This window comes from Anopheles moucheti, chromosome 2, assembly GCF_943734755.1.
Source record: "Anopheles moucheti chromosome 2, idAnoMoucSN_F20_07, whole genome shotgun sequence".
Lineage (NCBI taxonomy): Eukaryota > Metazoa > Arthropoda > Insecta > Diptera > Culicidae > Anopheles > Anopheles moucheti.
In genome coordinates, this window is record NC_069140.1 from 73,752,441 (window position 1) to 73,777,792 (window position 25,352).

The 25,352-nt window shown below is 42.7% G+C and overlaps 4 protein-coding genes across 5 annotated transcripts; 3 read left to right on the forward strand and 1 right to left on the reverse strand.

The window, feature by feature from the left end:
• Nucleotides 1–8,427: 8,427 nt before the first annotated feature.
• LOC128309516 (tyrosine-protein kinase Shark) lies at nucleotides 8,428–16,570 on the forward strand. Of its 2 annotated transcripts, none has more exons than XM_053045926.1 (6): nucleotides 8,428–8,457; nucleotides 11,498–11,594; nucleotides 11,670–12,154; nucleotides 12,234–14,577; nucleotides 15,666–15,837; nucleotides 15,909–16,570. In XM_053045926.1, the coding sequence occupies exons 1-6, from the start codon at nucleotides 8,428–8,430 to the stop codon at nucleotides 16,366–16,368; spliced, it is 3,588 nt and encodes a 1,195-aa protein (XP_052901886.1). In that variant the 3' UTR covers nucleotides 16,369–16,570. The 2 variants fall into 2 exon arrangements, with proteins under 2 accessions (XP_052901886.1, XP_052901887.1); XM_053045927.1 differs by lacking the exon at nucleotides 8,428–8,457 and adding an exon at nucleotides 11,093–11,198.
• A 1,206-nt stretch (nucleotides 16,571–17,776) lies between these two features.
• On the reverse strand, nucleotides 17,777–21,541 carry LOC128310078 (exportin-2). The gene is made up of 6 exons (XM_053046622.1): nucleotides 21,289–21,541; nucleotides 19,333–21,136; nucleotides 19,173–19,264; nucleotides 18,798–19,104; nucleotides 18,560–18,727; nucleotides 17,777–18,491 (listed from the first exon to the last, which is right to left on the reverse strand). The coding sequence occupies exons 1-6, from the start codon at nucleotides 21,371–21,373 to the stop codon at nucleotides 18,029–18,031; spliced, it is 2,919 nt and encodes a 972-aa protein (XP_052902582.1). The 5' UTR covers nucleotides 21,374–21,541; the 3' UTR covers nucleotides 17,777–18,028.
• Nucleotides 21,542–22,171: 630 nt separating this feature from the next.
• LOC128309614 (m7GpppX diphosphatase) lies at nucleotides 22,172–23,739 on the forward strand. Its single transcript, XM_053046048.1, has 3 exons — nucleotides 22,172–22,776; nucleotides 22,845–22,990; nucleotides 23,057–23,739. The coding sequence occupies exons 1-3, from the start codon at nucleotides 22,272–22,274 to the stop codon at nucleotides 23,591–23,593; spliced, it is 1,188 nt and encodes a 395-aa protein (XP_052902008.1). The 5' UTR covers nucleotides 22,172–22,271; the 3' UTR covers nucleotides 23,594–23,739.
• Nucleotides 23,582–25,259, forward strand: LOC128309613 (uncharacterized). The gene has a single exon (XM_053046047.1). It carries the CDS (start codon nucleotides 23,721–23,723, stop codon nucleotides 25,143–25,145), a length of 1,425 nt encoding a protein of 474 aa, XP_052902007.1. The 5' UTR covers nucleotides 23,582–23,720; the 3' UTR covers nucleotides 25,146–25,259.
• The last annotated feature ends 93 nt before the right edge of the window (nucleotides 25,260–25,352 follow it).

Sequence of the window (25,352 nt, forward strand, 5' to 3'; positions counted from 1 at the left end):
ATCCGCCAATGGTTGTTTGTTAATTTGTCACTTGAAGTTCAGCCCTATAAGAGACCGCTTAGCCCGCTCTTCGGAAGATCTGCCTCTACGTAGCAACATCTTTGTATGTACGATAAACTCAAACAATTTTCCATCTAACTGCCAAAAACCTTCCATCGACTATTTGTCATTTTTCTCTATATGCATTCACCTGTATCCTATACAGCCTTTGGTGTGTAGGTAGACACATAGTAGACAAGGCAATCGATAACTCAAGTGATCAAACAAACCTTCATTCTGTATATATATATCTCTATCCGCAGAATTCGATGGAAGAAGTAGGGATCTCTTCGTTTTGATCGTCTTCGCTAGATAGTGAAGACCGGAACACCTGAGCCAACATCAGTATTAGAGTATAAAACAGTTGAGTACAGCATTATGGAGTACAACAGTTTATTTCGCAACGCATTACTGGAACTACAGTCAAAACAATGACATTCAAAAATTTGTGTCTATTACTGTGTTTGGCGTTGTACGCGATGGAAGCACATGGTCAGGACACTTCACCGCCGTTTTGTTGCGTGCACAACTAAGCTTGTTTTTTTTTATTTATTCCCCTGTACAGGTGGCAGATTGTATGTACAATACCGTCGAAACACACCCTTCTTTCAAGCCGTTCAAGCTTGTCGTTCAATGAATGGCCATTTGGCTCCCATCGAGTCATCCGAGGAAAATTTACGAGCACATAACAGCATAAAAAACCTGTCAGGAGTCGGGAATAACCCGTGGTGGTGGATCGGCGGATCGGATGAAGGCTATGAAGGACACTTCTCGTGGTACTCTTTGCAACAGCCATTGGAATACACAAATTACGCCGCAGGTGAACCCAATAATGCAGGCGGTAATGAAAATTGTTTAGTAATTAACAGTGTGACTGGTAAATGGAACGACGTACCTTGTAATTTTCCTGTGCAAGGTTACATTTGTGCATATGTTTAGCTTGCTAAAGACAGTTGTTTTGCGTAGTGTAAGTAGCATATCAGTCATGCAAACATAATGAATTTGAATTTGTTGAATTTTATGATTACAGTACAGCCACACCTATTTTACCGGAATAAAACATTAATGCAAAAACTCACATTTGTAATATAAATTAAACTTCGTTACTGTCGCCATGTAATATGATCGCTCTGAAAACGCCCTTACTGGAACGTTGGAGACATTGTTGCCTTACCACGGGTAGAGCGGACTTTCAAGGTTCTTGAAATGAAACTAGACGAATAGTTATGATAGATAAACTCTAGTCCTCACACTCGATCGACAACTTCTGGTCTGATTGAATGATCGTCCGAGTCTCTATGCCACGTGTCGGCCGCACCGCTTTATTTATACCATTTCTGATAGGTACTATTTTGTATAATTGCTTAACGTTTGTATAACTTTTGTAAATAAGTGCTTTCGCTAATTGTGTTATAGTTATGATGATTACTACACTATGTTTTATTGTTTGGTTTCGTACAATTTCTGGGTTCTCTTTCTCAATTATTGGTTAATCATTGGTTTGGTCCCTAGTCAAAATAATTTGATGTAAAACTAGCAACAATAATACACACAGGGAAAATAAATTTTACTATAAAACAGCCCTAGTATTCATGATTCATTATACGCTTATTATTACCCAGTTATCCGGTAACCGTCGAGTCCCAATGAGCATCGGATAATCGGCGCTCAGTCGGAGTCTGTATTTCTAATATTTTTTTTCAAAAATATGAAGATTATTAATTGGACTACAATTTTCTGCATTTACAGCGTCAGGGAAAGACTCTTTGAATTGGAATCACTTTTGATAACTTTCATACACTAGAGAAAACGCCATTTTCAAAAGAATACGCGATTTTTGGAAATTTGACAGCTGAGTTAATTTGAAGCACAAAATCTTAATAAAAAGGCGCAAACTGGTCAAAAATATCTTCCTTTATCATATAAAACAATTGTTTTTAATTTATTCCCCTTAATTAGTGGAGGGAGGCAGAGCACGACGAAATTCCAAAGTAGGAAGCACAATAATTTGGCACCGAATACCACAAGGGTGGTGAAGACGTAGTAATACGACCAAGTGGTCGCCTAACGCCCAGTACGCATATAAAGATTTTGCAGCCTTTCAATTAGAGGAATCATATCAGATCCAACTGAGTACCACACAACACTAGGATATTCCAAGATAGGACGCATAAGCCCACAGTATTTCGTTTTTAGGCACGCCGATTCAGACATCTCAGAGGTAAGACGTTTATCGAGCCAAACGTCCTGAATGCAGAAATTAACAGCTTCCAGTTGTGATCATTGAAAATCATTCGAGTATCCAACGACACACGAAGATCAACAATCGAAGACACACGATTGATACTAAGGCCATTTATGAAGTAATTGCCATGAACAGGAAGGACAAAGCGGAAGGAACGGGAGTCTAAAAGAAATTGGAGTAAGAAACAATCAAAAAAGTATTGGGATGGGAAAAGAAATTTGAGATCATCAGCATACAGCAAATGGCCATCGATTGGGAGGATAGTTGGTACATCATTCACAAGCAGAAGGAATAGTAGAACATAATATCCTGAAGAGCAAGAAAAACTGGAAATCAGAAATCTTTTCACGGCGGCTAGCCAGGTAGGAATATAACCATCTAATAGAGACATTGGAAAACCAGAGCTTCGACAGCTTAGCCAGAAGAAGGTTAGCACAGACACTGTCAAAAGCAGCTTGGAAGTCTGTGACGATCACGTCAAACCGACTTCCATAGCTGCTTTACTATGAAAGAGGCAAACGTGATAAGATTCGTCGAGGTAGATCTACCAGATATGAAACCTGATTAGGAAGGTCTAAACCATGATTTGTACGAGAACGAGGTCGGAGGAGAGATCACTAATTCAAAACGTTTAGCACTAGCGCAGACAGATAAAATACCACGATAATTTGAAATTATACTACTAGTCCCTTTGTTTAAAAAGGCACTAACCAACTCACTTTCTTGTTTGATTGCTCGTTGACCATCGTTTGATATCCAAGTGTTTTGTTTGACCATGGGGGTTTAAGAGGCAAAGCACAAGCAAAGCGTTAATAAGCGGAGAACGGACCAGAGTGACCTAGGCAGTAAAATACTCGTCTACTCCACTCCAAATATTGTAGCTTCACAAGCCTAGTCAGTCCTTTTAAAGTGAAGAACATTCGACGAAATAACCTTACGCTAAAAGGTGGTTGATGCGTGTCGATCAATATGACCGGTGAAACAACAGACCAGGATAAAAAAAAGTGCCCGAGGATGCTAACGCCAAATCCAGACAACGATTGGAACAATTCGTTGCAACAGTCCACTGAAATCCATAACATTAGTAACATTATTACCGAGGGCATTGTATGAAATCATTCCATGAGTTCAAAATTTTCTATCGGGCCGGACGAAATCTATAGACCTGCGGACACCGTGAGAGACAAAACCCGTTTGGCCATCCGTCGGCTCAAGAATAATGAGCCAAACTGATCAAAAGTAGAGGTGTAGCACTAATAAGAAATCCATCGAATTTTTATTGAGGTATGGGATAGTGAATCGATGCATTGCGATTGGAATCTAGGTATCATCTACTCCATATACAAGAAGGGGGACAAGCTAGAGTGCAGCAATTAGAGAGGTATTACGGTTTGGGCACTTTCAAAATATTCTCCCTTGTACTACGATATTCGTATTTCCCCATTGGTAGCAGAGATAATTGGAAACTATCACACGGTATTCCGAAATGGAAATCTCCCACTGATCAGATGTTCATCAGGCGGCAAATCTTGCAGCAGATGGCGGAGTAGCAGCTACACTCTTTCATTGACTTCAATGCCGCATACGATACAACAGGAAATGCAACAGCGAAGTCGAACACGGCTCACTATGAAGAACCTCCATCTTCAAGACATTTCCACAGTTAGGGAATGAGATGAGCCCTGCGACGGCGCGGTAAAGACGGTGATAACTTGCACACCAGACACACTCCTGCAAGGAATACTCAGGAGTACGCTTCTCAGCGCATTGGCAGGGTTTTATCAGATCGAGGAGTGGTTTAGTGAGGTTGTGCCAGGACGCTATTTCCTTTCCATCCGGAACTAGCGGACCTGGATGTCGCCTCTCCCGCACTGTTCCCTGGCCGGTAGCTTACAAACGCCGAAGGCAACCGTATCCTTCCTCCTCTTGCATTTTCACCCATTCGTCTTATAGAAATTCATTCCCTGTTGAAACATACAACTAAACAAAAAATAGTGTCTGTGTCTATCTGTAACAGATTTCTTGTACAGTAAACTTACATTCAGCTTAGCAAATAAGCTGGTGTCTCTCGTCTGGTAACTGTTCTACCAAACTGTTCTGGGTAAACGTACTATGCAAAATCCAGTTTCTGGGAGTATGCAGAATTCAGTAGAAATTTAAGCCATTTTTGGTGTTTATTTTTCTTTTAGCTGTTCTAGTCGAAAACGTAAGCGTTTGACGAAAAAATGAAATAGCTTTTATTTACTCAACTGCAAAAGGAATCGAACTGGAAATACTGAAAATGGTTTCATCGGGAATAACAATTTAAGGTGGAATTTGGGCGTATTTTGTTGTGTTGGTTTTACTTTTGCTCGATACTGAGGCAACCCAAATGTGCACTTAGAGAGAAAAAAAACCCCAACTTGATTACTCAGCTGCTTTATAAATTTACGTGTGCTATGTAAATCTGTTATACTGAGAAATGAATGTTTTGTTTTGGTTCAAAAATGCGCAATTTCAGCCAGACGTATAAAGTAAAGAAATGAAGCAGTTTTGTATTAAAAAATAGAAATATTAGTTCTGCTAACTTTTACACAATAAAAAAATGCCACATAAATATTACATCAGCAATAAGCCGACGTCGTATAAGTAGCTTTACGCTGGTTGCAAATTTTCGCGTTATAATAGTAACGTTATTTGCATAACTCTTGAACACGCTGGATAATTTTAAGATGGGGTTTGATGTGCTGTATACGTTAGTTAGATAGTCGTTTGCCTGTTGTATGCAAACGTATTCCGACTATGATTTTTCGAAGTTACTTCAACACGCTTACCTGGACCTGGGCTGCTCTTATTAGATCGGAGATTGCTTTTACTACGCTACTAAGTCACTGCTTGGCGAAATTGATAGAGCATCCCGAAAAGCCCAATTCTTGACTTTAGAAAATCTAACTTATACCAACTTCCACCGGGCTTCCATCGAGTCTGCCGCGGAAAATTCTCAACTACATAACATCATAAAAAACAGGAGCCGGGAATAACTTTTGGTGGTGGATCGATGGAACGGATGATGGCCATGAAGGATACTTCTCGTGGTACTCTTTGCAACAGCCATTGGAATACACAAATTACGTCTCAGATGTACCCATTAACGCAGGCGTTAATGAAAATTGCTTAGTTATTATCGGTTTATCCGGTAAGTGGAACGACGTATCTTGCGATTTTACCTACAAGGATTGATTTGTACGTTTGTATAATAATAAAGCTCTCAAAGATATTTTCTCTCCGTGTTGTGTGTAGCACAGCATCCGTGCAAACATTTTTGCACTTTTTTGTTCAATTTATTGAGCGTGTGGATGTACATTTCTTTTACTTTAATAAAATATTGGGCAAATGCCAACAGTGCTAATTGAGATATCCGCATCGTTTTGTTCATTGCGTTATGGGAAAACACGAGTTATGTATAGAGTAGGCGGTGCCATAGCAAGAAATTATAGCAATAGTGGGCTCATATTCCATGCTGAACGAAATATACTCGTTCTAAAATTAAGTACACTTTAATATCATTAAATATTATCTTCTTAGTATTTAACTAGGCTAGCTTAAGGTATTCATTTTGATGACAGATTTTACTAAACGAAATTTTAAAAAACTTAACAATTACGAGGACGAATCCGTGGAGTTATGATGGTCATTGCAGAGTGCATTACATCTTATAAACGGCGGGGAGCTCAAGACCTAAAAGCCGGCAACGAGCACCATAACACGGAAGGTTGACGCTATATCGCCAGGGTTGGAAGCATACCGTAAGCGATATCGGCTCGAAAAACCAACAAAACAGAACACCAACGATCAATGTTAGAATCAGTTCAAGTGAAGCTGAAGTGTTAGCAGTGGCAGATCAATCCCCTTGCAGGCCCTCGGTGGAATGATAGTTGGACGTTGAACCCTCCGTAATTTTAAAAAGGGGGATGGGAGTGGTATGATCGAATTTAAGAAATTGATAGCGGAGATGGGGGGGGGGGGGTTGCTCAAATCAAGCCCCTCAAATGTTAAAACCTTTCGTTGATGAAAAATATATTTGTCGAAAATGGATAAGATGTATTTAAAACGTAGAGGACTGAAGGGATATCACGAAAATCTACAGACTTTACAATTTAGTATGGTTATTCATTTTATTTGCTTTCCAACGGTTAGTATTACAAACTCGAACGAAACGGACGAATACTACGGAAAAATAGCACAAAAAAACATATACGTTTGATAAATTTGACATCGAAAACTAAAAGTTGCACGAACATTCACCATTAACAAGTTGTGGAATTATGATGTTCGTTTCTGTATTCGAGTAAGCCTTTACAACTTCTACAAGCAACGAAACGAATAATTTCGTTTTGCGCAGGCTGGTGATTTTACAGTTGAGCTACCAAGTTTGTAAATTAAGTTTGCTTCGTAAGAAACTGGAAAGTTCCGTAAGTAGTCACAAACCTACTACACGTAACTCGAATTTTCATATAAGTCAAATTGGGAAGGGAGGACACTCAAAACTCTTGAAATGAGAAGACATATAGTTTGGATGAGTAGTGTTCAGCTCAGACGCTATAAACGATACCAAAGCGTACAAGCTAATGTATCTTTATTAATATTCAGTCATTTTTGTTACATTTAAAACTGCTTTTTGCCGTATTATCAACCATACATTGACTGAGGACAGTAGAAATGTCTAAAGTCATTTCCTCCTTATCTTTTTCCTTATTCGGGGCATTCTCGGTTGAACACTCAATATTAAATAGTGGTTATACTCTATTTCTTCAACTCTGTTAAAAAGCCAGTAAACCAATCGGACTGTTTACAAAGAATCGGATTAAATATGCCGAACTCATGTGTTAGCATGTGTTATCACCTTTAGTGTATGATATTTACAAACAACCAGGCGTCCGCTTCAACGTGTCCAACAGGCAAACACATACACAGCAATCTGTAACCTTGTTTCTCACACAAATCGTAAGGACACACAGTGTGAGTGAGCTCCAAACGAAAATAGGGAATTCCCCAGACTGCGAGAGCCCGATGACTCATCTAAACAAATAAACAAAACATAACTAAAGCACCGCCACCCGCTTGATTCGACTTCGGAAACCAAATGCATGCGGTTGGGCAACCAAAGTAAACAATAGTAACATACCTCGAACAACAAATAAAGTCTATCTTTTTCGATGCGGAAATGCTGAGCGTGCCGGCAATCGTTGACTGTTTAGCAGGTGGTCGCCCACTGTGTTCCCCAACGCTGCACACGACCGGAAAGCATTATGACACACACTCTACTACAGGGTTGCTAGTGCTAGTGAGAGGTCGGTCAAAACTGTCCGCCGGTGTTAGTTGTGCCCGTCGAAAACGCTTTCATTCGTCTGTCGGCAACGCAACCGATCGCGTGGTGCATACAAAAAGGAAAAAGTACGGTTTCGTCAGTGGGAAAACGTGAACTTTAATCACTGTTGGCCAACAAATCGCGACTTTCGGAACAGTTGTGAGAGATCGTAATACTGTTGTGGGGGTGTTTGGGTGTGTTTTGTTTGTTCATTTGGTACAATACTAAGCGAACACTCCATTTCAGTTCAGTGAAACTTGTTGGTGCAGTGCATCAATTGAATCTCAACACCATCACTGGGGCGCTACGTTCATTGCACAGCTGCAGACAAATAAATGCGTTCCTGTCTCTTTCCCCCTCTCTCTCTCTCGCTTGTTTGCTATATTTCTTTCACGCACATGCATCAATATTATCATTCTCGCTTTGTTGCTTATTGTCAAACGATAGAAGAAAAAAAGTTTGCTACTTTGCACCGGTGACTCAGCGCTCCGAACGTCTGTCTGTCCCCATACAGTGGTGTCGTGCGTGATGTCACTTCCTTATCAAACATTTCAACGGGTTCTTCTTTTAGTGTAACCGTTTGGCAAAAAAAAATATGCAAAAGTGTTAATATTACGCGACTGAACAGTCATAAGCAAGCCGGTGTAGACGCACAACGCGATGTCTCAACATTATGTGACAAGTGTATTCCGGTAAAATTGGGAAAGTAAGCAATAAAAGCATTTTCAATCAACCGGCAGCTGTACACTATTCCGGCAAGAGAACTATTCACGCTGACCGCTGAATGTTTCGAAAAATGTCCCGAACAGACTATGTGATTGTGAAGGTAAGTCTGTCTACGCGTTAATACCTTCCTTGATTTATAGAACCAACGATTGCAAGCGTTCCAAGGGATTTGCACTGAAAGCCCGAAATGAATTATGAACCTTGCTAGACACCGAACCCTCCCAAACCGTTCGAAGGATTACACTGGACTAAAGTGCTCAACGAATACATACGGTGCTTGGTGTTATTTTCAAGTTAATTTTCCACACAATAATACCGTAATATTTTAGGGTTTCGATTGCTCCACTTTTTTAGTAAGAAATTTTATACTTTTTTCGGTTCTTTAAGTAAATAATTATCATTCAAGTAAATTAAGATACATTGCATAGCGTAATGCAATGGTGTTTCTTTCGCTTTACTGATTTATTTGATGGAAGTAAAATAAAATAATCTTTTCCACATCTACAATTTGCATAACCCCATATAATATTTTAGTTTGTTTAGCAAATTTTTACCTTTGCGATAGAATTACAGTTTAGAATAAATATTTGAAATTTAATATTCTGTTTCGATATTGTTATTCGTTTTACATACACATATTCGTTTCAAAGTGTACTTGGTGTTTGGCAGTTGTTTTTTTTCATAAGGCATCAGCACAAAGCTCGAGCAGATCAAGAGATTATCCTCTTATGGCACGAGAATTAAGAATTCATTTTTTCGAAAGAGAAACTGTTATCGATGTAGCAGTCACAATATGTGTAACATGGCCAGGAACAGAGTCTAACATGGTATCCCAAATGCTTCGTCCGTGATGATTTGTTACGCAATCTCCAAACGTGGACACCTCTATTCATATTCTTTGAAAAGCATCATCGCGCCGTACTTTTACACTTAGTTTTTAGTGTAGTTCATTGTCTCAAACCATCAAACTTGAAGCTCGGTGAATCTCGTGTAGTAATACACAGAACGGGTTTTTTGTCCAAAGATATATTGTGCACTGCTAGACATAACTATATACACAAATGTTTTTCGAAATTTATTTAAAATCTTTAAAATTCTTAAATCCTAGATGAAAACAATGTTAGAAAAACTTTTTCGAAATTTTATTCTAATGTGCTAAAAAATACTTTGAGTTAAGATTCATATCAATATTTGTTAAACAAGCCACTGGTATTTTTTTCAGAGTTTTAAACCCATAAATCGTTCAATAATTATCAGAAAACTAATAAAACAATACGGAACGACGAAAAATATAATATCAAACAAGTTTTTTTTAAAACCAGCATTCATGTAGTTGTGTTAATTAGTGTATAAGCACCAACGGTATCGGTATCGTGTGAAAATCGTTTAATTTTTTTTTGTTCAACGTATTAAGAAAGTGATTGAATTGTTTTTCTTTCTAAAACTACGGTTGTAATTCTTTATTACTTGAAATTTTTGAATTTTGTTCACTTTTGAGTTGCTAAGCCATAAGCCGAATAAGAAAAAAAACATTGTACAAATTTAGTAGTACATTGTAAGTTAAAGTTACTGGTTTATGAAATTAATATTAAATGTCCCCCATCTGCTGTAGTTTGATTACACTTTTACGGAATCCACTCAAAAGATGGACTCATCTGGATCACCTCGAGCAGGACTTGCGATGATCGCCCATAAACTCTACGATATCCAACGGTGTAGCTAACTAGTAAATCATATTTATTTTTAACGGTATCGTTGAGCTTTCGATCGATCGATTAGCCTTTCACTTGTCACTATGAACGGTTGGAAGAGAATTTTAGAAAACGCTTTTCTTGCTTCTCACATTAAGTTATTTCACGGAAATGCCTGGAATATTTCATTCGTTTGACGGACATTACAAATATTATTAGCCACTTAATCATACTTTGGGAAGTATCAAACCCGTTTTCTAACTTTTATGCAGTTTACTAACGTGTTTTGCTTACCTATCTCTATTGAGGTAATTTGCTATCCATCACAGTTCTATTGCATGGATGCTGAGTGTTTGCAAGGTTTCAAAAATAAATGCAATTTACAAACTCATCATTGGTATAGGGCTACGTTCGTAAATTACGGAAAGGAAGGAACGGAACGGAGCAACGTTTAATTATTCCAAACACAAACAAATTACAACATTGTTTAGAATTAAATTGAAGATTGTTTAGAAGGTTGGAAGACTTAATTGAAAGATGTTTAAAAAACATATACGGGTTTCCTTTATTTTTGTAAAATGAATGTACTAGTACGATCATTAGTGACCCGAGAGACCCTATTATAGCGGACCGCAATCACACATAAACAATCCGGGATAAAATGATTGCTAGTACAGGCAGTCATTTTTTCCAAAAAAGCAAAACTGTCATTTTGAACTGTGATGATAAAAACGAACCCACATGAGGAACTTTCAACACTTCATTATAAACCCCTTGCATCAACACACAAACAAAGAAATTTCCCATCACCCTCAAATGTCATCCAACAAAACATCTCGATCAGTTCGGGGAAAAAGTAATAAATAATATAAACACTAAGTAAATAGCGCTTGCGAAATTGGATGTTGTGCGTATAGTGGTGTTCTAGCTGCTTACTTTTTGCCTTCCATTGAAATCAAACTAACGCAATCCCGAAGCTAGGTGGCAATGGGCTGTGATTGAATCCGATTGTGCATGCGCGTTACAGGAGTACAGATAGATAGTCGTGGATGGATCGCGAATGCCAGATGTACAAATTCCTTTCTGGAATGCGCATTGTTGTGTTGTTGTGAATGAGATCACGAGCCAATAGTTTGATTAAAACAAATAGGTAGGCACGATTCCTTCGTTTCAGTCTGTACTTGCATTAAAATAAAGATGATGATAATGAAACAAGGGTTACAATAGAAGAAGTTTGCTGCGCATGGATCAAACGTCAATTATGTCCAATAAGGGTGAACCATTCTTGTGATAAAAACCGTATCAACCCAAGGGAATCGTCCGTGGTGTAAAGAACAACCTGTTTTACTGCACCTTTCCTGGCTGATGCTTACATTCTTAGTTCGATACTCCGCACTACCAAGAACGACAACAATTGAGTTTCATGAATGTGCCATTTTTAATTTATAGACCAAATCCTACATCCTAAGGATGAATCGGGAGGAGAATCTGTGCTGGTTTCATGGAAAAATATCCCGTGAAGATGCAGAAGACATTTTACGTCGAGGTAAATGCTTTCAAATGTATGTCCGACCGAAACGGACTCATTCGTTCGATATCTTTTTGCTTTGCGATTTTGTAGAAGGAAGCGATGGGGTGTTTTTGGTGCGCGAAAGTTCCACCTCTGAAGGTGATTACGTGCTGTCGGTGCTGTTCAAGGGCGAGGTGGTACACTACGCAATCCGACGGCACGGGGATGATGCATTCTTTTCCATCCACGATCATACACCGATTCACGGGCTGGATTCGCTGATCGAGCACTACCAGAAAGATAAGGGCAATCTGGTGACTCGATTGCAGGTAATTTGTCGCAGTGATCCACCACCGCACGATGTACGCAGCCATGGGACCACGAACCTATTACACCGGGCCACAAAAGAAAGTAATTACACCGTCGTATCGGAGCTGCTCAAGTGTGGTTACAGGAACATTGATTCCAAAAATCAAGACGGCCAGACGGCAGTCCATCTGGCGTGCTTGCACGCGGACGATAAGATTCTATTGAAGTTAATTGAACGTGGTGCTAATATAAATAGCCGCGATGCCAAAGGCAACACGCCACTGCACGTAAGTGAAATCGTGATCGATTGTATTCAAGTTAATACTAAATCTTTACATTTAATTTACTTCCCCTGTTCACTTTTAGTATGCTTGCGCCAAACGGAACGGGTTGGAGATGGTAAGGATGCTCATAAAAGCATCCGCTAGTCTGCAGGCTCGGAACAGCGATACTGGTTGGGTGCCATTGCACGAAGCAGCAGATAATGGAAATATGGATGCGATCCAGGAGCTACTACAACACCGAGTTCCACATCGACCACGAACAAATTTTGGTGAAATCCCGTCGGATTTAGCACGCCATCGCGGTCACTATCAGGTGGTCGAGTTTCTGAATGCCTATGAACCATCTCGACCGCAGACTCATCGTGACCTCTGGTACCATGGAACGCTAGAGCGTACTACGGCAGTGGATTATCTGAAGGACTTTGCAGCCAAATTGTTACCGAATCTAGCTCACAGGCAGCAGCAGGAGCGCGACAACAACAAGGAGAACAACGAGTGTCTAGATGGACTGGAACAGTCCACCTCCGGCACGTACCTGGTGCGCTACTCGGCCAAGCAGAACGTAGACGTACTGACGATGCTGTACGACAACGAACCGAAACATTTTATCATCCAGCGGCAACAGGAGTGGTTGTACATTGACGAAGGTCCTTATATGAATTCCCTCGAACATTTAATCGAACACTATACGCGCTTCTCGGACGGGTTACCGATAAATCTACGCTTTCCTGTCACACCCGGACCAAAGCCGCCGATACCGGCGTTCGAAACCATACCGAAATCAAAGCATCGCATGCAACGCTCCACTACATACGGCGCTGCTGCCGGTACAACATCCGCTCAATCCTACCTTGGATCGTCCCACCACAGTATGAACGGTTCCACGCTAGCGGCCGGGTTGACAAGCATGTTTCGCAAATCGAGCGAAAATCACACCACAAGCACCACCTTGCCATCGAAGGGACTACCCACGAGAAACCTGTCCGTCCCGAACGATGCAATGCTGCAAATGAACCAAGTTGGTCTGTTCGATCGCAGCCCGGATCGCTGTGCACCGGATGCTCCTCGCTGGTCAGGGCCAGTATCGCCCAATGCAGATGAACCAAAAACTAAACCAACCAGCAGCAGTAACGCTTCGCCAACGTTCAAGAAAACGTTAATGGATGGGATGAAAAGTTTGCGGAAGAGCAAACAGAAGCTAAAACCAGCTGCCGGCGAAGCTGACGGAGGTACGGCCGTCGAATCGATTTCCACCATCACCGGAGCATCCATCGAGCCCACCGTGAGCCATTCGAAGCTGCTGCAGCAGTTAAAGTTTTCGTCCGATTTTAATCTTGTCGCGAGCTGTGCCGCGTCAGACGATATCTATAAAATTCCCACCAACAACTGTGCCATCGTTGATATCGACATTGGAGAACCGCCGGTTGTTGTTGGTCCGGTAATGTCTTCCACTCTACCACTGGATAGAGACGAATCCGAGATACCGCCAGCGATCCCTCCGAAGCTATCCTCACCAGCGCTCGATACCGTAAACAACAACGAACCAGCGGCGTTAGATTACTTCGTCCAAAGCGATAATCCGCTCCGATCCGACAAGTTTCCGGATGACGAAAGTGAAGAGATTTATTTTGTGGAAGTCCCAATTCCACCACCGGCGAGAACGTGCAATGAAACACCATTCGGTGTAACTGCAGTCAACAATAATGTTCCTACGGACGGTGGGTTGCCGATCGATGGTCAAGCGACACGCAGTACCATGCCGACCAACTACATCATGACAAAAACCGTCCCGATCTTTAGCAGTGTTTCGGTGGAGGAATGTCAAACCCCGACCAGCCCCACAGGTCAAATGCGTGCCAGCAAGTTGTTCGAACGGCTCGACTCGAACCAATCCTCGTTCAGTCGTACCAGTGTGCTGAGCGGGGAGAGCGTTTTCTTCGCCATGTTTCAACAACAACAAAATCAAACGAACTCTTCGTCGCCATCGGACGGTCCAAACTACTTCATACCGAAGGAATGTATCCACGCCGAATCGGTTCTGGGGCGGGGTGAGTTTGGCTACGTATATCAAGGTTTCTTAGAACCTTGGCCACTGTTGGAGCTTGGAAGCTATGCGAGTGGAAGCGGGGGTACTTTGAAACCAGCTGCCGGGCCGCCTGTAATGGGTCGCGTTCCGGTGGCCATTAAAAAGGTGATGGAGAGCCAGGAGCGTCGTGAACGGACAGATTTTCTCCGCGAAGCGAGTGTTATGATACGGTTGCGGCATAACTGCATCGTGCGATTGATCGGTATCTGCAAAGGACCTCCGTTAATTATGGTGCAGGAGCTGATCGCACTCGGGTCGATGCTGGTGTACATTACTAGAAACAAAACCACCATCAATCCGCAGCAAGAGATGATGATTTGGGCAGCACAAATTGCCAGTGGTAAGTAAGATAGAAATTATAGCAAATTTATATGTTGTTTATTATATATAACATGAACATGTTTCAAGCATCGCATTGAGCTATATTGTAACCACTGCGTTTTGGTTATAGTGATATGATCTTACGATTGTGCTAATATTATAAACAACGCCTCGTTCATTATAACGTTTATGTTTTGAGATGAATGTGAATCTAGAGAGCCAATACATTTCTATTATTCCTTCGTGAGGAACGTCGTATCCGCCAGATAATAATGCTCATCTAGTATCTATAATACATTCGTCCATCAGAAGCAGAACCGAAGTCCCGTACCATGGCTACTCTGAAGATGAAGATATTACGCCAAAATGAATAATCTTCCTTCATTCTTCCTGCATGTTGAAACAATTGCCTAAGTACTAAAAAAATATCTCGACAAGAAAGACTTTGTTACGCGGAATTGCCAGTTGAGTCCAGTCGCCTTGAGGCAACTGGCGATCTGTCAGAAGGATAGAAGATTCGGACGCTACATTTCCTTATGATCGTTTATCAAGAGAACATTTTCGTCGACGATCGTCAATGCTCCCAATGGAGTATAGACGTGAAAATAGACTTTTATTGAACAAACCTCAACCGGTGATTCAAATCGAATAATTTCGAGTCTAAAACGGGAGTTGCAGTTGATCCCTAAGGTCACGAAAACGAAATTCAAGATCTGACACACACTTTTGTGTCGACCTTTGCTAAGGTTCCGATTGAAAGTTGTGTAGAGCGGTCTATTTTGTCTTATCCGAAGTTTAGCCTATATTAATAAGAATAAGTAAAGAATTAATAAGATCAATAGATTAATAAGACCTGATTTTTGGCAACTTATCAAAGGGTGCTCTAAAAAAGTTGTTAATGAATTATTTTGTTGATTTATGTGAGTCGCCCCAGGAATATATCTTTTGGCCATTTAATTGACCGTGCAATATAAACCTCCTTAATTTCCTTTGCGAAGAACTGCACTGAACTTAGCGCCATGTTTCAATATTTGCAAATCTTGCACTAAATCAAATTGCTTATCATTGAACTTAAATTAAAGTGTCTTGTATTTTTCTTTTTCTCAGGCATGCAATATCTAGAGGAGAAACATTTCGTTCATCGGGACCTTGCCGCGCGTAACATTTTGCTGGCGAACAAGTATCAGGCCAAAATATCTGATTTTGGTTTGTCGCGTGCAATCGGTGCCGGTCAGGAGTACTATCGCGCTAGTCAGGGTGGCAAGTGGCCCATCAAATGGTTAGTATGCAATACATTTTCGTTTAATTGCTCCCTCCACTAAATTGCTAATCAAACAATATATTTTACAGGTATGCCCCGGAGAGCTTTAACTACGGCACATTCTCCCATGCGAGTGACGTCTGGTCATTCGGTGTAACGCTGTGGGAAATGTTTTCGTACGGTGCACCACCCTACCACGATATGAAGGGTGCCGATGTGATCAAGCTGATAGAGGAAGATCAGCGGCTGTCGCAACCGGACACCTGCCCGGACAAGGTGTTCGAGGTGATGCGCAACTGCTGGCAGTACAATCCAAAATTGCGTCCCACGTTCCGCTTCCTGCACCGTTTCTTTTCCGACGATATCGAGTACCAGAATCTTCAGGAACTGGTCGGTACGGGCTTTGAGATCAATGCTAACACGACGACGGTATCAGCTGGTGGAACGAGCATCCCGGTTGCCACCACTATCAACCCAATTTTTAGTACGGTGGATGCGACTATCCCGGAGCCAGCCAGCGATAGTTTAGCTGCACAGGTGCCCTACTGAACGCGGCATTGTATAATAAGAAAGTCTTTCCGCAACTATAACCGTATTACTCTTCCACGAGAGCTTCTATTTGCAACGATTATCCTAGTATTGTCGATTATATTGAAAACACGTTCATCAGCGTTGTTGTCAGCGGTTGTGCTTTCCGTTTTTATATAATTTATGCACACTCTATTTATTTCCTCTCCAAACCATTCCGTTTTTTTATTCGTTTACGTTATTACGTTTCTGCAGTTTAAAATTTGTTTATGTTAACATTTTCACTTATTATATTATACTTTTTTTTGTCTTCATTGTTAGTTCCAGCGAGTGCAATGCTAAATTTGCCACAAAATGAAACATTTGTTTCGGAATTTATTGTGACCCATTCGAACAGCAGGTTAATAGTTAAGCAAGTGTTTGTAAAACATTACACACAACACAAACTACACTCGACGCTCGATGTTCAGGTATAAGTGAATTAGTCATTTTTTGTATTTAATCTTAGTCTTACTTGTTCTTAGATGTAATTCTTTCTGCACAACGGATGATAGCTTCACCTTGTAGATTATGTGTACCGGAGTACGAATTTGTGGAATAATTCTTCTCGCCATCAAATAGAAATATCGTGAATGGATGCTGTATATCACAGCCGATTAGAAAAGGCAGGAAGCTTCGTATTAAACCACAGTGGCATAGTGCAACCTATTGGTGCCATGGATAAGGATTGTCGTTTCCAGAAACTGGATGCTTTTATATCATCATTTGAGAAGACATGTGTAAATAAAGGTGTGCCACGTGAAATGAAGCAAAAATTGTTAACAAAGTGCTGTAATAGTAGAATAATTCGGACACCGTCGCTAAAACGCGCAAGTAAGCAATTGCAGACGTAATAAATACGTAATTCGAGCAAGAAAACCTATACCCCCTTTCCCAGCAGCTTCCTAATTTCGCATCCTCATCAAAAGCGATTCACCAGTAGGAGAATCTTAAAAATATGCTCACAATCTGAATTAACAAGAGTTTAGATCAAGCAACAACATTGAACTTCTTTAATGCTCTGATACAAACTGTTTTTTTAAAGATCATTCTGTACTCCAACACGCATATGTTGTGCCCCCGACGGGAACTTCCCTTGTATACATATAAAAAATACATAAAAAAGCACACTCCGGAACGGAATAAATTGCTTATGAATGGTATTATGAAATGATATTAGAAGAAATCATTTATTTGTACCGCATAGATCAGTTTGGTGAAATAAATATAAAATTTTTAAAGAAACAGTGGTTCACTAATAGCCGTTTTTTATCCTAATGCAAGTAGTTGCATCCGTCGCGAAAGAAACTTTGATCAATTTTGACGTTATTTACAAGCTTCGGATGCTGGTTCCGGTGCACTAAATCACGTAAACTAAACGACATACAAGACAACAGCGACCTACAATAGCTTTATTACAATGCACGTTATTTTCTTAATAGTGGGACAGAAACCCATTCGCGAAAGGTCCTCCTCGCTTGCAAACAAATAGCTACATGATCACGAATGAATGAACTAAATCTTAACAGTGAAAAAATGCAAACAGCGCACAGATTAGTTTTAAAATGAGAAGCTAAACTCATCATAAGTTGCTTCCTTCTACCAATACGTGACCCAAATCGACCAGCCACTGTTGAGCTCTCTAAGCAATCTGAACACCACTCTGCGCACAGTACTTTTGCAGCGCTTCCTGGTGATCGGCCGGCAATGCAGCTATCAGTGTACCTACCTTACCCGCGTTCGATTGCGCCAAGTTGCCGATATTCTGTACCAGATATTGGCGCACATTTCCCACATCCTGCAGCGGATCGACCGGTTTCGATTGGGCAAAGTTTAGCTGCGAGTAAGCGGCCTGATAACCGGGCACATCTTCAATCTCGATAAAGTTCTCCCCGTCGATGGCTGACTCGTCGGGGGGTAGCTCAAAGATCTGTACCACCGTCTGTAGCAGCTTTGGCCAGAACACGACATACGGTTCGGCAAGCATTTCCGGACATTCGCACAACAGCTTCGTTATGCCAACGGAAACGATCTTCTGCTCGAGCTCTCCCGAAACTTTGTTGATATCTGGAATGAACACGCGCTCGACCACCATGCCGAACATTCTGCAATGATCCAAAAACAACCGTAGTTAATCAAATATTCTTAGTGAAGCAGATCATTCAATACTCACTGTGCTTGAATGCTTTCTATCATCTGCATCAGCGCCTGGGGACCAACGCGGGCAGAGTAAAGGCAGAGAAAAACAATGAAACTTCGTACAAACTTGGTCGTTTTGGAGGAACTAAGCCGCTGAAACAGTAAGGAAAATATCTGACGCATACTTCGGCCAAGCTCCTCGCTAGAAAGATAAAACAATTTTTTGTTGATATTGTCCCCATCGTGTTGCAATCGATGCACGGATGCCTTACGGTGGATAGTAGAGGAGCAAGTTTTGCAACAGATAGAACCCTTCATGATCGTTATTCTTCGAGGCAATCATCTTCTGGAACACACCCAGCACACCATTCAGTTTGTCATCGGCCGAAATTTGCGCGGACGCTTGTCTCACAAACGCGCACAGCAATCGTATCAGTGGCGTCACGTTGCCGGGACGCTCCCATAGAGCTGGCGTAAGCAGACAGGGAAACAATGCCAGATACGTTTCAGGAATGTTGCTTTTTCCCTCGCGTATTTCCAAAAAGAGTGATAACATCTGGAACACGTACGGCATAAATTCTGGAAACAATAGATGAAAAATTACATCGTTGCTTGGAAAAATGAGAAGACCTCCTTCGTGTACCCACCCAGCACGTCCTGTTGCAATATGCCTTGGAAAACGGGAAATAGGGCCTCCTCGAACGAACTTACAGCATTTGGATCGGCTTTACAGACGAGTCTAAAGGATTGAAAAGAGTACACCATGTGTTAATAAGAAAAATGTGAATTTAGAAGACTTCAACTTACTTCACAGAGAGAGAAAGTGTCTCGAACAGATAGTGATTAAAGTGAGGTTTCGATGGGTTCTTCGCAACGGTGGACAGTATATCGGTAAGACGTGGCAATACCACAATCATGAACGGTAGCGATGCTTCCTGCAGCGTGTTTAGCACACGCATGATGCACTTCATGATGTACTCGTTCTCGTTCGAGCCCTGTACAGTGATCGCCGCAAACAGACCCGCTATCAGTTCTGCACTGAGCGGCGACAGGATCTCCTTCGTCACGATCGGTTGCTTATCCGGGCCGCGCATCGTGAGAATTTTGTCAATCGTGCAAGCTGCGTACGTGTGCACCACAACGCTTGCCGCGCCTAGATGTTTCGCAACAAGTGGCATCGTGGCGACGATAATTTGTGGACCCAAAATCGTACGGAATGTCATAATGAATTTAAGTGCATCCGCTTTCAGTACCGGCAGCTGATTGACGTCAGCTCGCTCCAGCTCGGGAATAATCTGCTGCTGGGTGAACTGCGGCAGCGGGACCAGCTCGGACGTTTGCGTAACGCCATGCTTCTGCGTTTGACCTTTCGCTGCCATTGAGGTGACCAAATAGATGGCGGTATCTTTCGCCTTCCAGTTGTTGGCCGTATTTTCGGCATACTTCGCCAGCAGGACCTGTAGATATTGGCCAAAAATTTCCACTATCTTTGCTTCGAACTTTTGCAACAGTGACTTCACCAGATCGCAGGCAGCCCGTCGCCGTGTCTCCACATCCGAACCCTCGATATCCCGCCGGATGTACTCCTCCGGGTTGTCCTCGAACAGTTCCTCGTCCGACACACGAAAGTCCATGTTTGGTATGATCACCTTCTCGCAGATACTGGCCAGCACATTCGGATCCTCGAACAGATGGCGATAGTGGCTCCGTTCCGCGACAGTGCTCAAAAACCTGAGCGCATTCGAAACGAGCGAATCGTACTTTGTGTGGATGCGGGTGTTCACAAGCAACTCCCAGACGGCGGTCACGAACTGCGGCATGTACGGTCCAAACTCTTCGTCGTACTTGAGCGCGTACATGCACAGGTTTTCACAGATTTGCGACCGCAGATGTTCGAGTACGCCAGCGTCCTCATCATCGTCCGTCTTCAGGCACGGTACGTCCACCGTCAGCAGCCCATGGAACGCTTTCATCCACGTTTCCATGTTATCCTCGAAGAACTCGGGCAAATCCTGCGAGTTGAGCGAAAAGAACACCTTGCACACGAGCACAAGCGAGTTGTAGATGACCATAAGCGCTTCCTTATTGCCAGCGTGTGCCTCGGCCAATCCAAGCGTGGCCTGCAACAGATCGGTGAGCGGTTTGGCCATCTTATCCAGCACGTACTTAATCTCTTCCCACAGCTCCTGCGATTTGAACTCGTACCGGTAGCGTTTGAACAGTGAGTGGGCTGTTTGCAGCACCCCGTTAATGATGTGAAAATCCCCAGTGGCAAACTTTTCAATCATCTCGTCCATCAGCTCCGGCCACTTGGTCGGGAAGTCGTACTTTCCTATGATACTGACCGCATCGCTCAGTTGCTTCTGTATAGCGGCTGGGGACTTGAGCATCATCGGCACAATCAAACTCTTGATGCCGCTCCGATCCGACTCGCTCACCTTGTTTGGGCCGTCATTGTCCAGATGGAAGCCCCAGTTGCGCTTGACGAAATTCTTGAACGCGATTGCGGCCGCCACACGGATCGTCATGTCCACCTGGGGCCGATCGATTAGATGCAAACATAGCAACGGATAGTTCTGGCTAACTTCGATGCTTTCAATGAACCGTTCCGCTGGTGGAAGAAAGATGTAATCGGATCGTTAATAAAACAATCAGCTACCTTCTCACAACAACAATAGTAGCAACCACACAAGGAGGAACCACATGCTAACCTTTTCTGCGGGGCCTAACCCTAAACCTTCGACAATCCTTCTCTCTACCTACCTGGACGGCGCACTTCCGGATCCGGATTGAGTGTTTGCTGCAGGTAGTTGCCCAATCGTTCGAAATTATTCTCATTGATCTCCATTTTCCTCTGTAGAAACCCGCCTCACTATCGTCCTACGTAATGACGCGTTTTCTTACAACCGCAACAGCACAGTTAATATGTACAACGTAACTTTTTCCTACTTTACGAACTTTCGCAAGATAGTTAATATTGTTTGTGCAAAACGCAGTGATGAGTAAAATATATTGCTTTGCGTAGCGCCTGAAATATGAAGCGGCAAACAGTGGCGGCCGGCGGTTTAGTGTTTTTTTTTCTTTTTGCCATAATTCTGAAGTTTGACAAGCGATCCCATATTCACCACGCAGTATGCACGCATTCCGTTACAATTTAAAATTGACGAGTTCCGTTTAAAATTTAATCCATTTTCCGAAAAGTTTTGTTGCAGTTGTACTAGTTTATATGAGAAAAAATCCAATTTAGTTGTATTAAGATGTATTAATTAGAGTCACGGATAAATACTGCAAGTTTAATCACATCTTTAGCTGAATATCTACCAGACCCTGTACAGGCGATAGATTTGTTTCGTTCTACTCCAAACATTAAACTACGCTACAAAGAAAAACGACAAATTCACAAGAAAGAGTAAAAGCTGCCTGCTTAGAAAAAGGGAATCAAATGAATTAAAACTGTATCTTTCGGTTCCAGGAAGGCAAACGAATTCGTTTGTCTCGAAGCAAAGCGATTGTACCGACAAGATGACGTTTGATGGGTGAATATAGACTTCATGGTGAATATAGGTCCTGTCAGATTGCCTCGATGGCGTCAGAAAACGCGGTTTTCTGCTGGCGTTCTTAATTTGTTGTTACTGATAAGCTCGGCACGGCAATTCGAGAAAACCAACAGTTGCCCACTTTTGGAAGGACTTGTTCGCACTGTTGCCATCTTCAAAAGTTCCGAATTGGTTCCGCTAAACGCTGACATGCTGAAAACAAGCACCACATCGAACGATAACGGCACAAACAAGGTTAGCGAATGTAATGTTGTCGATGAATCACCGTCTCAACGTCAACGCGAAGGTCAGCAACCACCAGTACCACCAACCGAACAAAGCACGGGCGACGAAATATGTTACGATCTGGCCCACTTTCGTACCGTGCGCGTGCTGAACAATAACAGTACGCACAAGTGTGTCGCCCTGCTGGGGCATTTCAGCAATCTTTCGCCAGACAAGCAGGCCGTCGTCGTGCTCGAGAAGCGAGCCTTCACCGAGGCCGAGATTACGACAGTGCCACCTAGCACCACTCCAACGCAGCGTGAAGAAAACGTAGACAGTGAAAGTGAATCCGCGCGTAGTAACGTGGGCGAGAAAACCGATTCATCTAATAACGGGAGGACGTTTTTCACGACGTCATCACGTTTGCACAAGGAGTTCGTTAATGATGTGTATGGGAACTTCCTTGCCTCGGTGGATCCCGAGCTGAATCGTACGTACGAATTGAACGACCGTACAGACCAAGTTCAAGGTGATAATAGAATTTGCTTTCCTTTTAAGGTATAAAAGTGTCCATCATCTATCCTGCTTCGGAGAAACATATCGTCAAACATTGTGCCCAACTTCGGTACATGGTCGATGAGACGATCGAACAGTACAAGAGTATTACATTACCACATCTGGAACGAGAGCAACTAAGCCTAGAGGTACGGATGTTCTATGGCGTTACGGTCCTCTTTGTTTCTTTTGCGTAACTGTCCTTTTTTTCGCAGTGGCTTTACAACGTACTTGAACATCGCAAAGAGAAGGAACGTATCCTGTACGAGGATCCTTGCGACGAAAACGGATTCATCCTGCTACCCGATCTAAAATGGGATGGTAAAACGGTCGAACAGCTGTACCTGTTAGCCTTGGTTCGTCGTCGTGATATTCTTTCGCTTCGCGATCTAACTCCGGCCCATTTGCCACTGCTACGCAACGTACAGTCGCGTGGAATTGCCGCGATCGAGAAGCGGTACGGCATCGGTGCGTCGCAACTGCGCATCTATCTACACTACCAGCCCACATTCTACCATTTGCATATGCACTTCACCTACCTGCGGTACGATCCACCAGGCACGGGCTGTGAAAAGGCGCATCTCTTATCGACAGTGATCAACAACATTGAGCTGGTGGGTGATTATTATCAGCGGGCAACGCTCTCCTATTCCTTGAAGGAAACTGACAAGCTGTACGCAAAGTTTCTCGCTGCTGCAAGCGAAGAGCCTGCAACAAAGCGCGCCAAAACGAATCTTGATCCATCTCAGTAAACTGGCAGCTTGCTACAAAACACGCCTCGCTCACTATCGATCTAATATCGTGAACAAACAGTGTCAAGGTTTGGTAAATATTTGTTTGTACGTTAATTATCGTCGACTGGGAAGTAAAACCAACAACATGATCCCGTCCACGGGGAAGATTGATCGGTTGCTGGTCGAGCTACGGCCACGGCTACAGTGTGCCAACTTTTTCATATCGTTCCCACGAAAGTTTGCCGACATCGAATCCACCACTATCGAGCTGGCCACCGATCGGATAACGATCGTGATGAAAGGTGAACGAGAGCGATACGAAATACGTACCGGCGACTACTTCCAGCTACACACCCAAACGCTCAGCTCACTGGTGATTAAGAATCGGTACATTTGCTTCCGGGTTAACACCAACGAAAGTGTGTTCGGTTCCGAACGACTATGCACCGGTCAGGCAATGCAAGATAGCATCCCGGATGAAGAGCCTTTCCGGTTAGCTTGCAATATTGAGGCTGGCAAACCGTATCGTGTGCTTTGCAACAACTGTGGCGGACCATTGATTCAGTCGACAACCGATCAAAACGAACCAGAAGTTTCGTTCAATCGCGTACTGGAATTACCCTCCGAGCAGCTAGATACAGACGACTGGTTCTGTCACCGGCACGATCACTCTCATGATGGACAACAACAGGGAGATAGTGGTCATACGCACGGTGAATCCTCCAACACTACCCTGAGCACGAAGTTCGAACCACAGCAGCACGATCTTTTCTACGGTACCTACTACGCGCTAATGCATCGTTCCCTCTTGCAGCGAGTTCATGTACGTAAGGAACGTTTCGTGTACTGCAAGCGATGCCTGCAGTATCTGGGATCGACGCGAAAGAATCGCACTTCGGTGAAGCTTTGGTACGAAAATGTTCGCTTTCAACTGGATCGCTCGATACCGCTTGCACTCTTCCGGACGGATGATGCATTGGAGTTGTTTCACCATCTCGTCCGAAAGACAGTGCGGGAGTTCAATTTCGTCACACACCTCGGTCTACCGCCATCGATAAAGCTGATGTTTGAGCTACGTCGCCCCGGAATGGAAGGCGATGTGTTTTATTTGCTGATGCAAATCATGGATTGTAAGCTGAGCATATTTCGTGCAAAACAGAAACGGACCGGTTCCGGTTCATCTGAATCGTGCTCGGACGATGTCGACGATGACCGAGGCAAGACGAGCGCACCGGAACTGGACGCGCATCACAGGGAAGGTGGGAATGATAAGACCGCGGAAGAAGATGACGACGACGATGATGATGATGTGTTTATAGACAGTTCGTACCGAAAGCATACGATCAAGCTGGAACGCCACCGTGCAATGAAGCTGATGTATCGGTACGAAAAGTACGAAGAGCAACCGTTGTTCGTGTTCTGGCGGGAGGACAGTAATGTGGTCAATCTGGAGCTGTCCGAGCCAATGTTTAGCGCAGCAATCCGCTATCTGGATGCGAACTCGAGCTACGTGCCTGAGTGTTATCGTGTAAATCTTGGATTTAGTATGAGCTATCTGGATATTTCCTAGACCAGGGTATGTGTACAAACTGACCAACTTGACGAATACACCAAAATCTGTTAATGTGCCGGTAGTAGTCTATGGAGAGCGGGCATGTTTGTTTTTTAATAAATATTAATAGATGTATAACGACTGTCTTTAATTTCATTTCTGAGAAAACATCAGCGATGTTCTATTTTTGATCGTGTAACACACAAAGATGGTCACGTTTCTTAT

What these genes read in the sequence shown, in the direction of transcription:
- LOC128309516 (XM_053045926.1), top strand. Translation starts at nt 8,428, where the DNA reads ATGTCCCGAACAGACTATGTGATTGTGAAG. An exon ending in CAGACTATGTGATTGTGAAG is followed by an intron (nt 8,458 to 11,497) that starts GTAAGTCTGTCT and finishes TTTAATTTATAG; the next exon opens with ACCAAATCCTACATCCTAAG. An exon ending in GGCAGCACAAATTGCCAGTG is followed by an intron (nt 14,578 to 15,665) that starts GTAAGTAAGATA and finishes TCTTTTTCTCAG; the next exon opens with GCATGCAATATCTAGAGGAG.
- LOC128310078 (XM_053046622.1), bottom strand. Translation starts at nt 21,373, where the DNA reads ATGGAGATCAATGAGAATAATTTCGAACGATTGGGCAACTACCTGCAG. An exon ending in TTGCTCCTCTACTATCCACC is followed by an intron (nt 18,728 to 18,797) that starts GTAAGGCATCCG and finishes TTATCTTTCTAG; the next exon opens with CGAGGAGCTTGGCCGAAGTA. An exon ending in ATAGAAAGCATTCAAGCACA is followed by an intron (nt 18,492 to 18,559) that starts GTGAGTATTGAA and finishes GGATCATTGCAG; the next exon opens with AATGTTCGGCATGGTGGTCG.
- LOC128309614 (XM_053046048.1), top strand. Translation starts at nt 22,272, where the DNA reads ATGCTGAAAACAAGCACCACATCGAACGATAACGGCACAAACAAGGTT. An exon ending in GGTGGATCCCGAGCTGAATC is followed by an intron (nt 22,777 to 22,844) that starts GTACGTACGAAT and finishes TTTCCTTTTAAG; the next exon opens with GTATAAAAGTGTCCATCATC. An exon ending in GAGAGCAACTAAGCCTAGAG is followed by an intron (nt 22,991 to 23,056) that starts GTACGGATGTTC and finishes TTTTTTTCGCAG; the next exon opens with TGGCTTTACAACGTACTTGA.
- LOC128309613 (XM_053046047.1), top strand. Translation starts at nt 23,721, where the DNA reads ATGATCCCGTCCACGGGGAAGATTGATCGGTTGCTGGTCGAGCTACGG.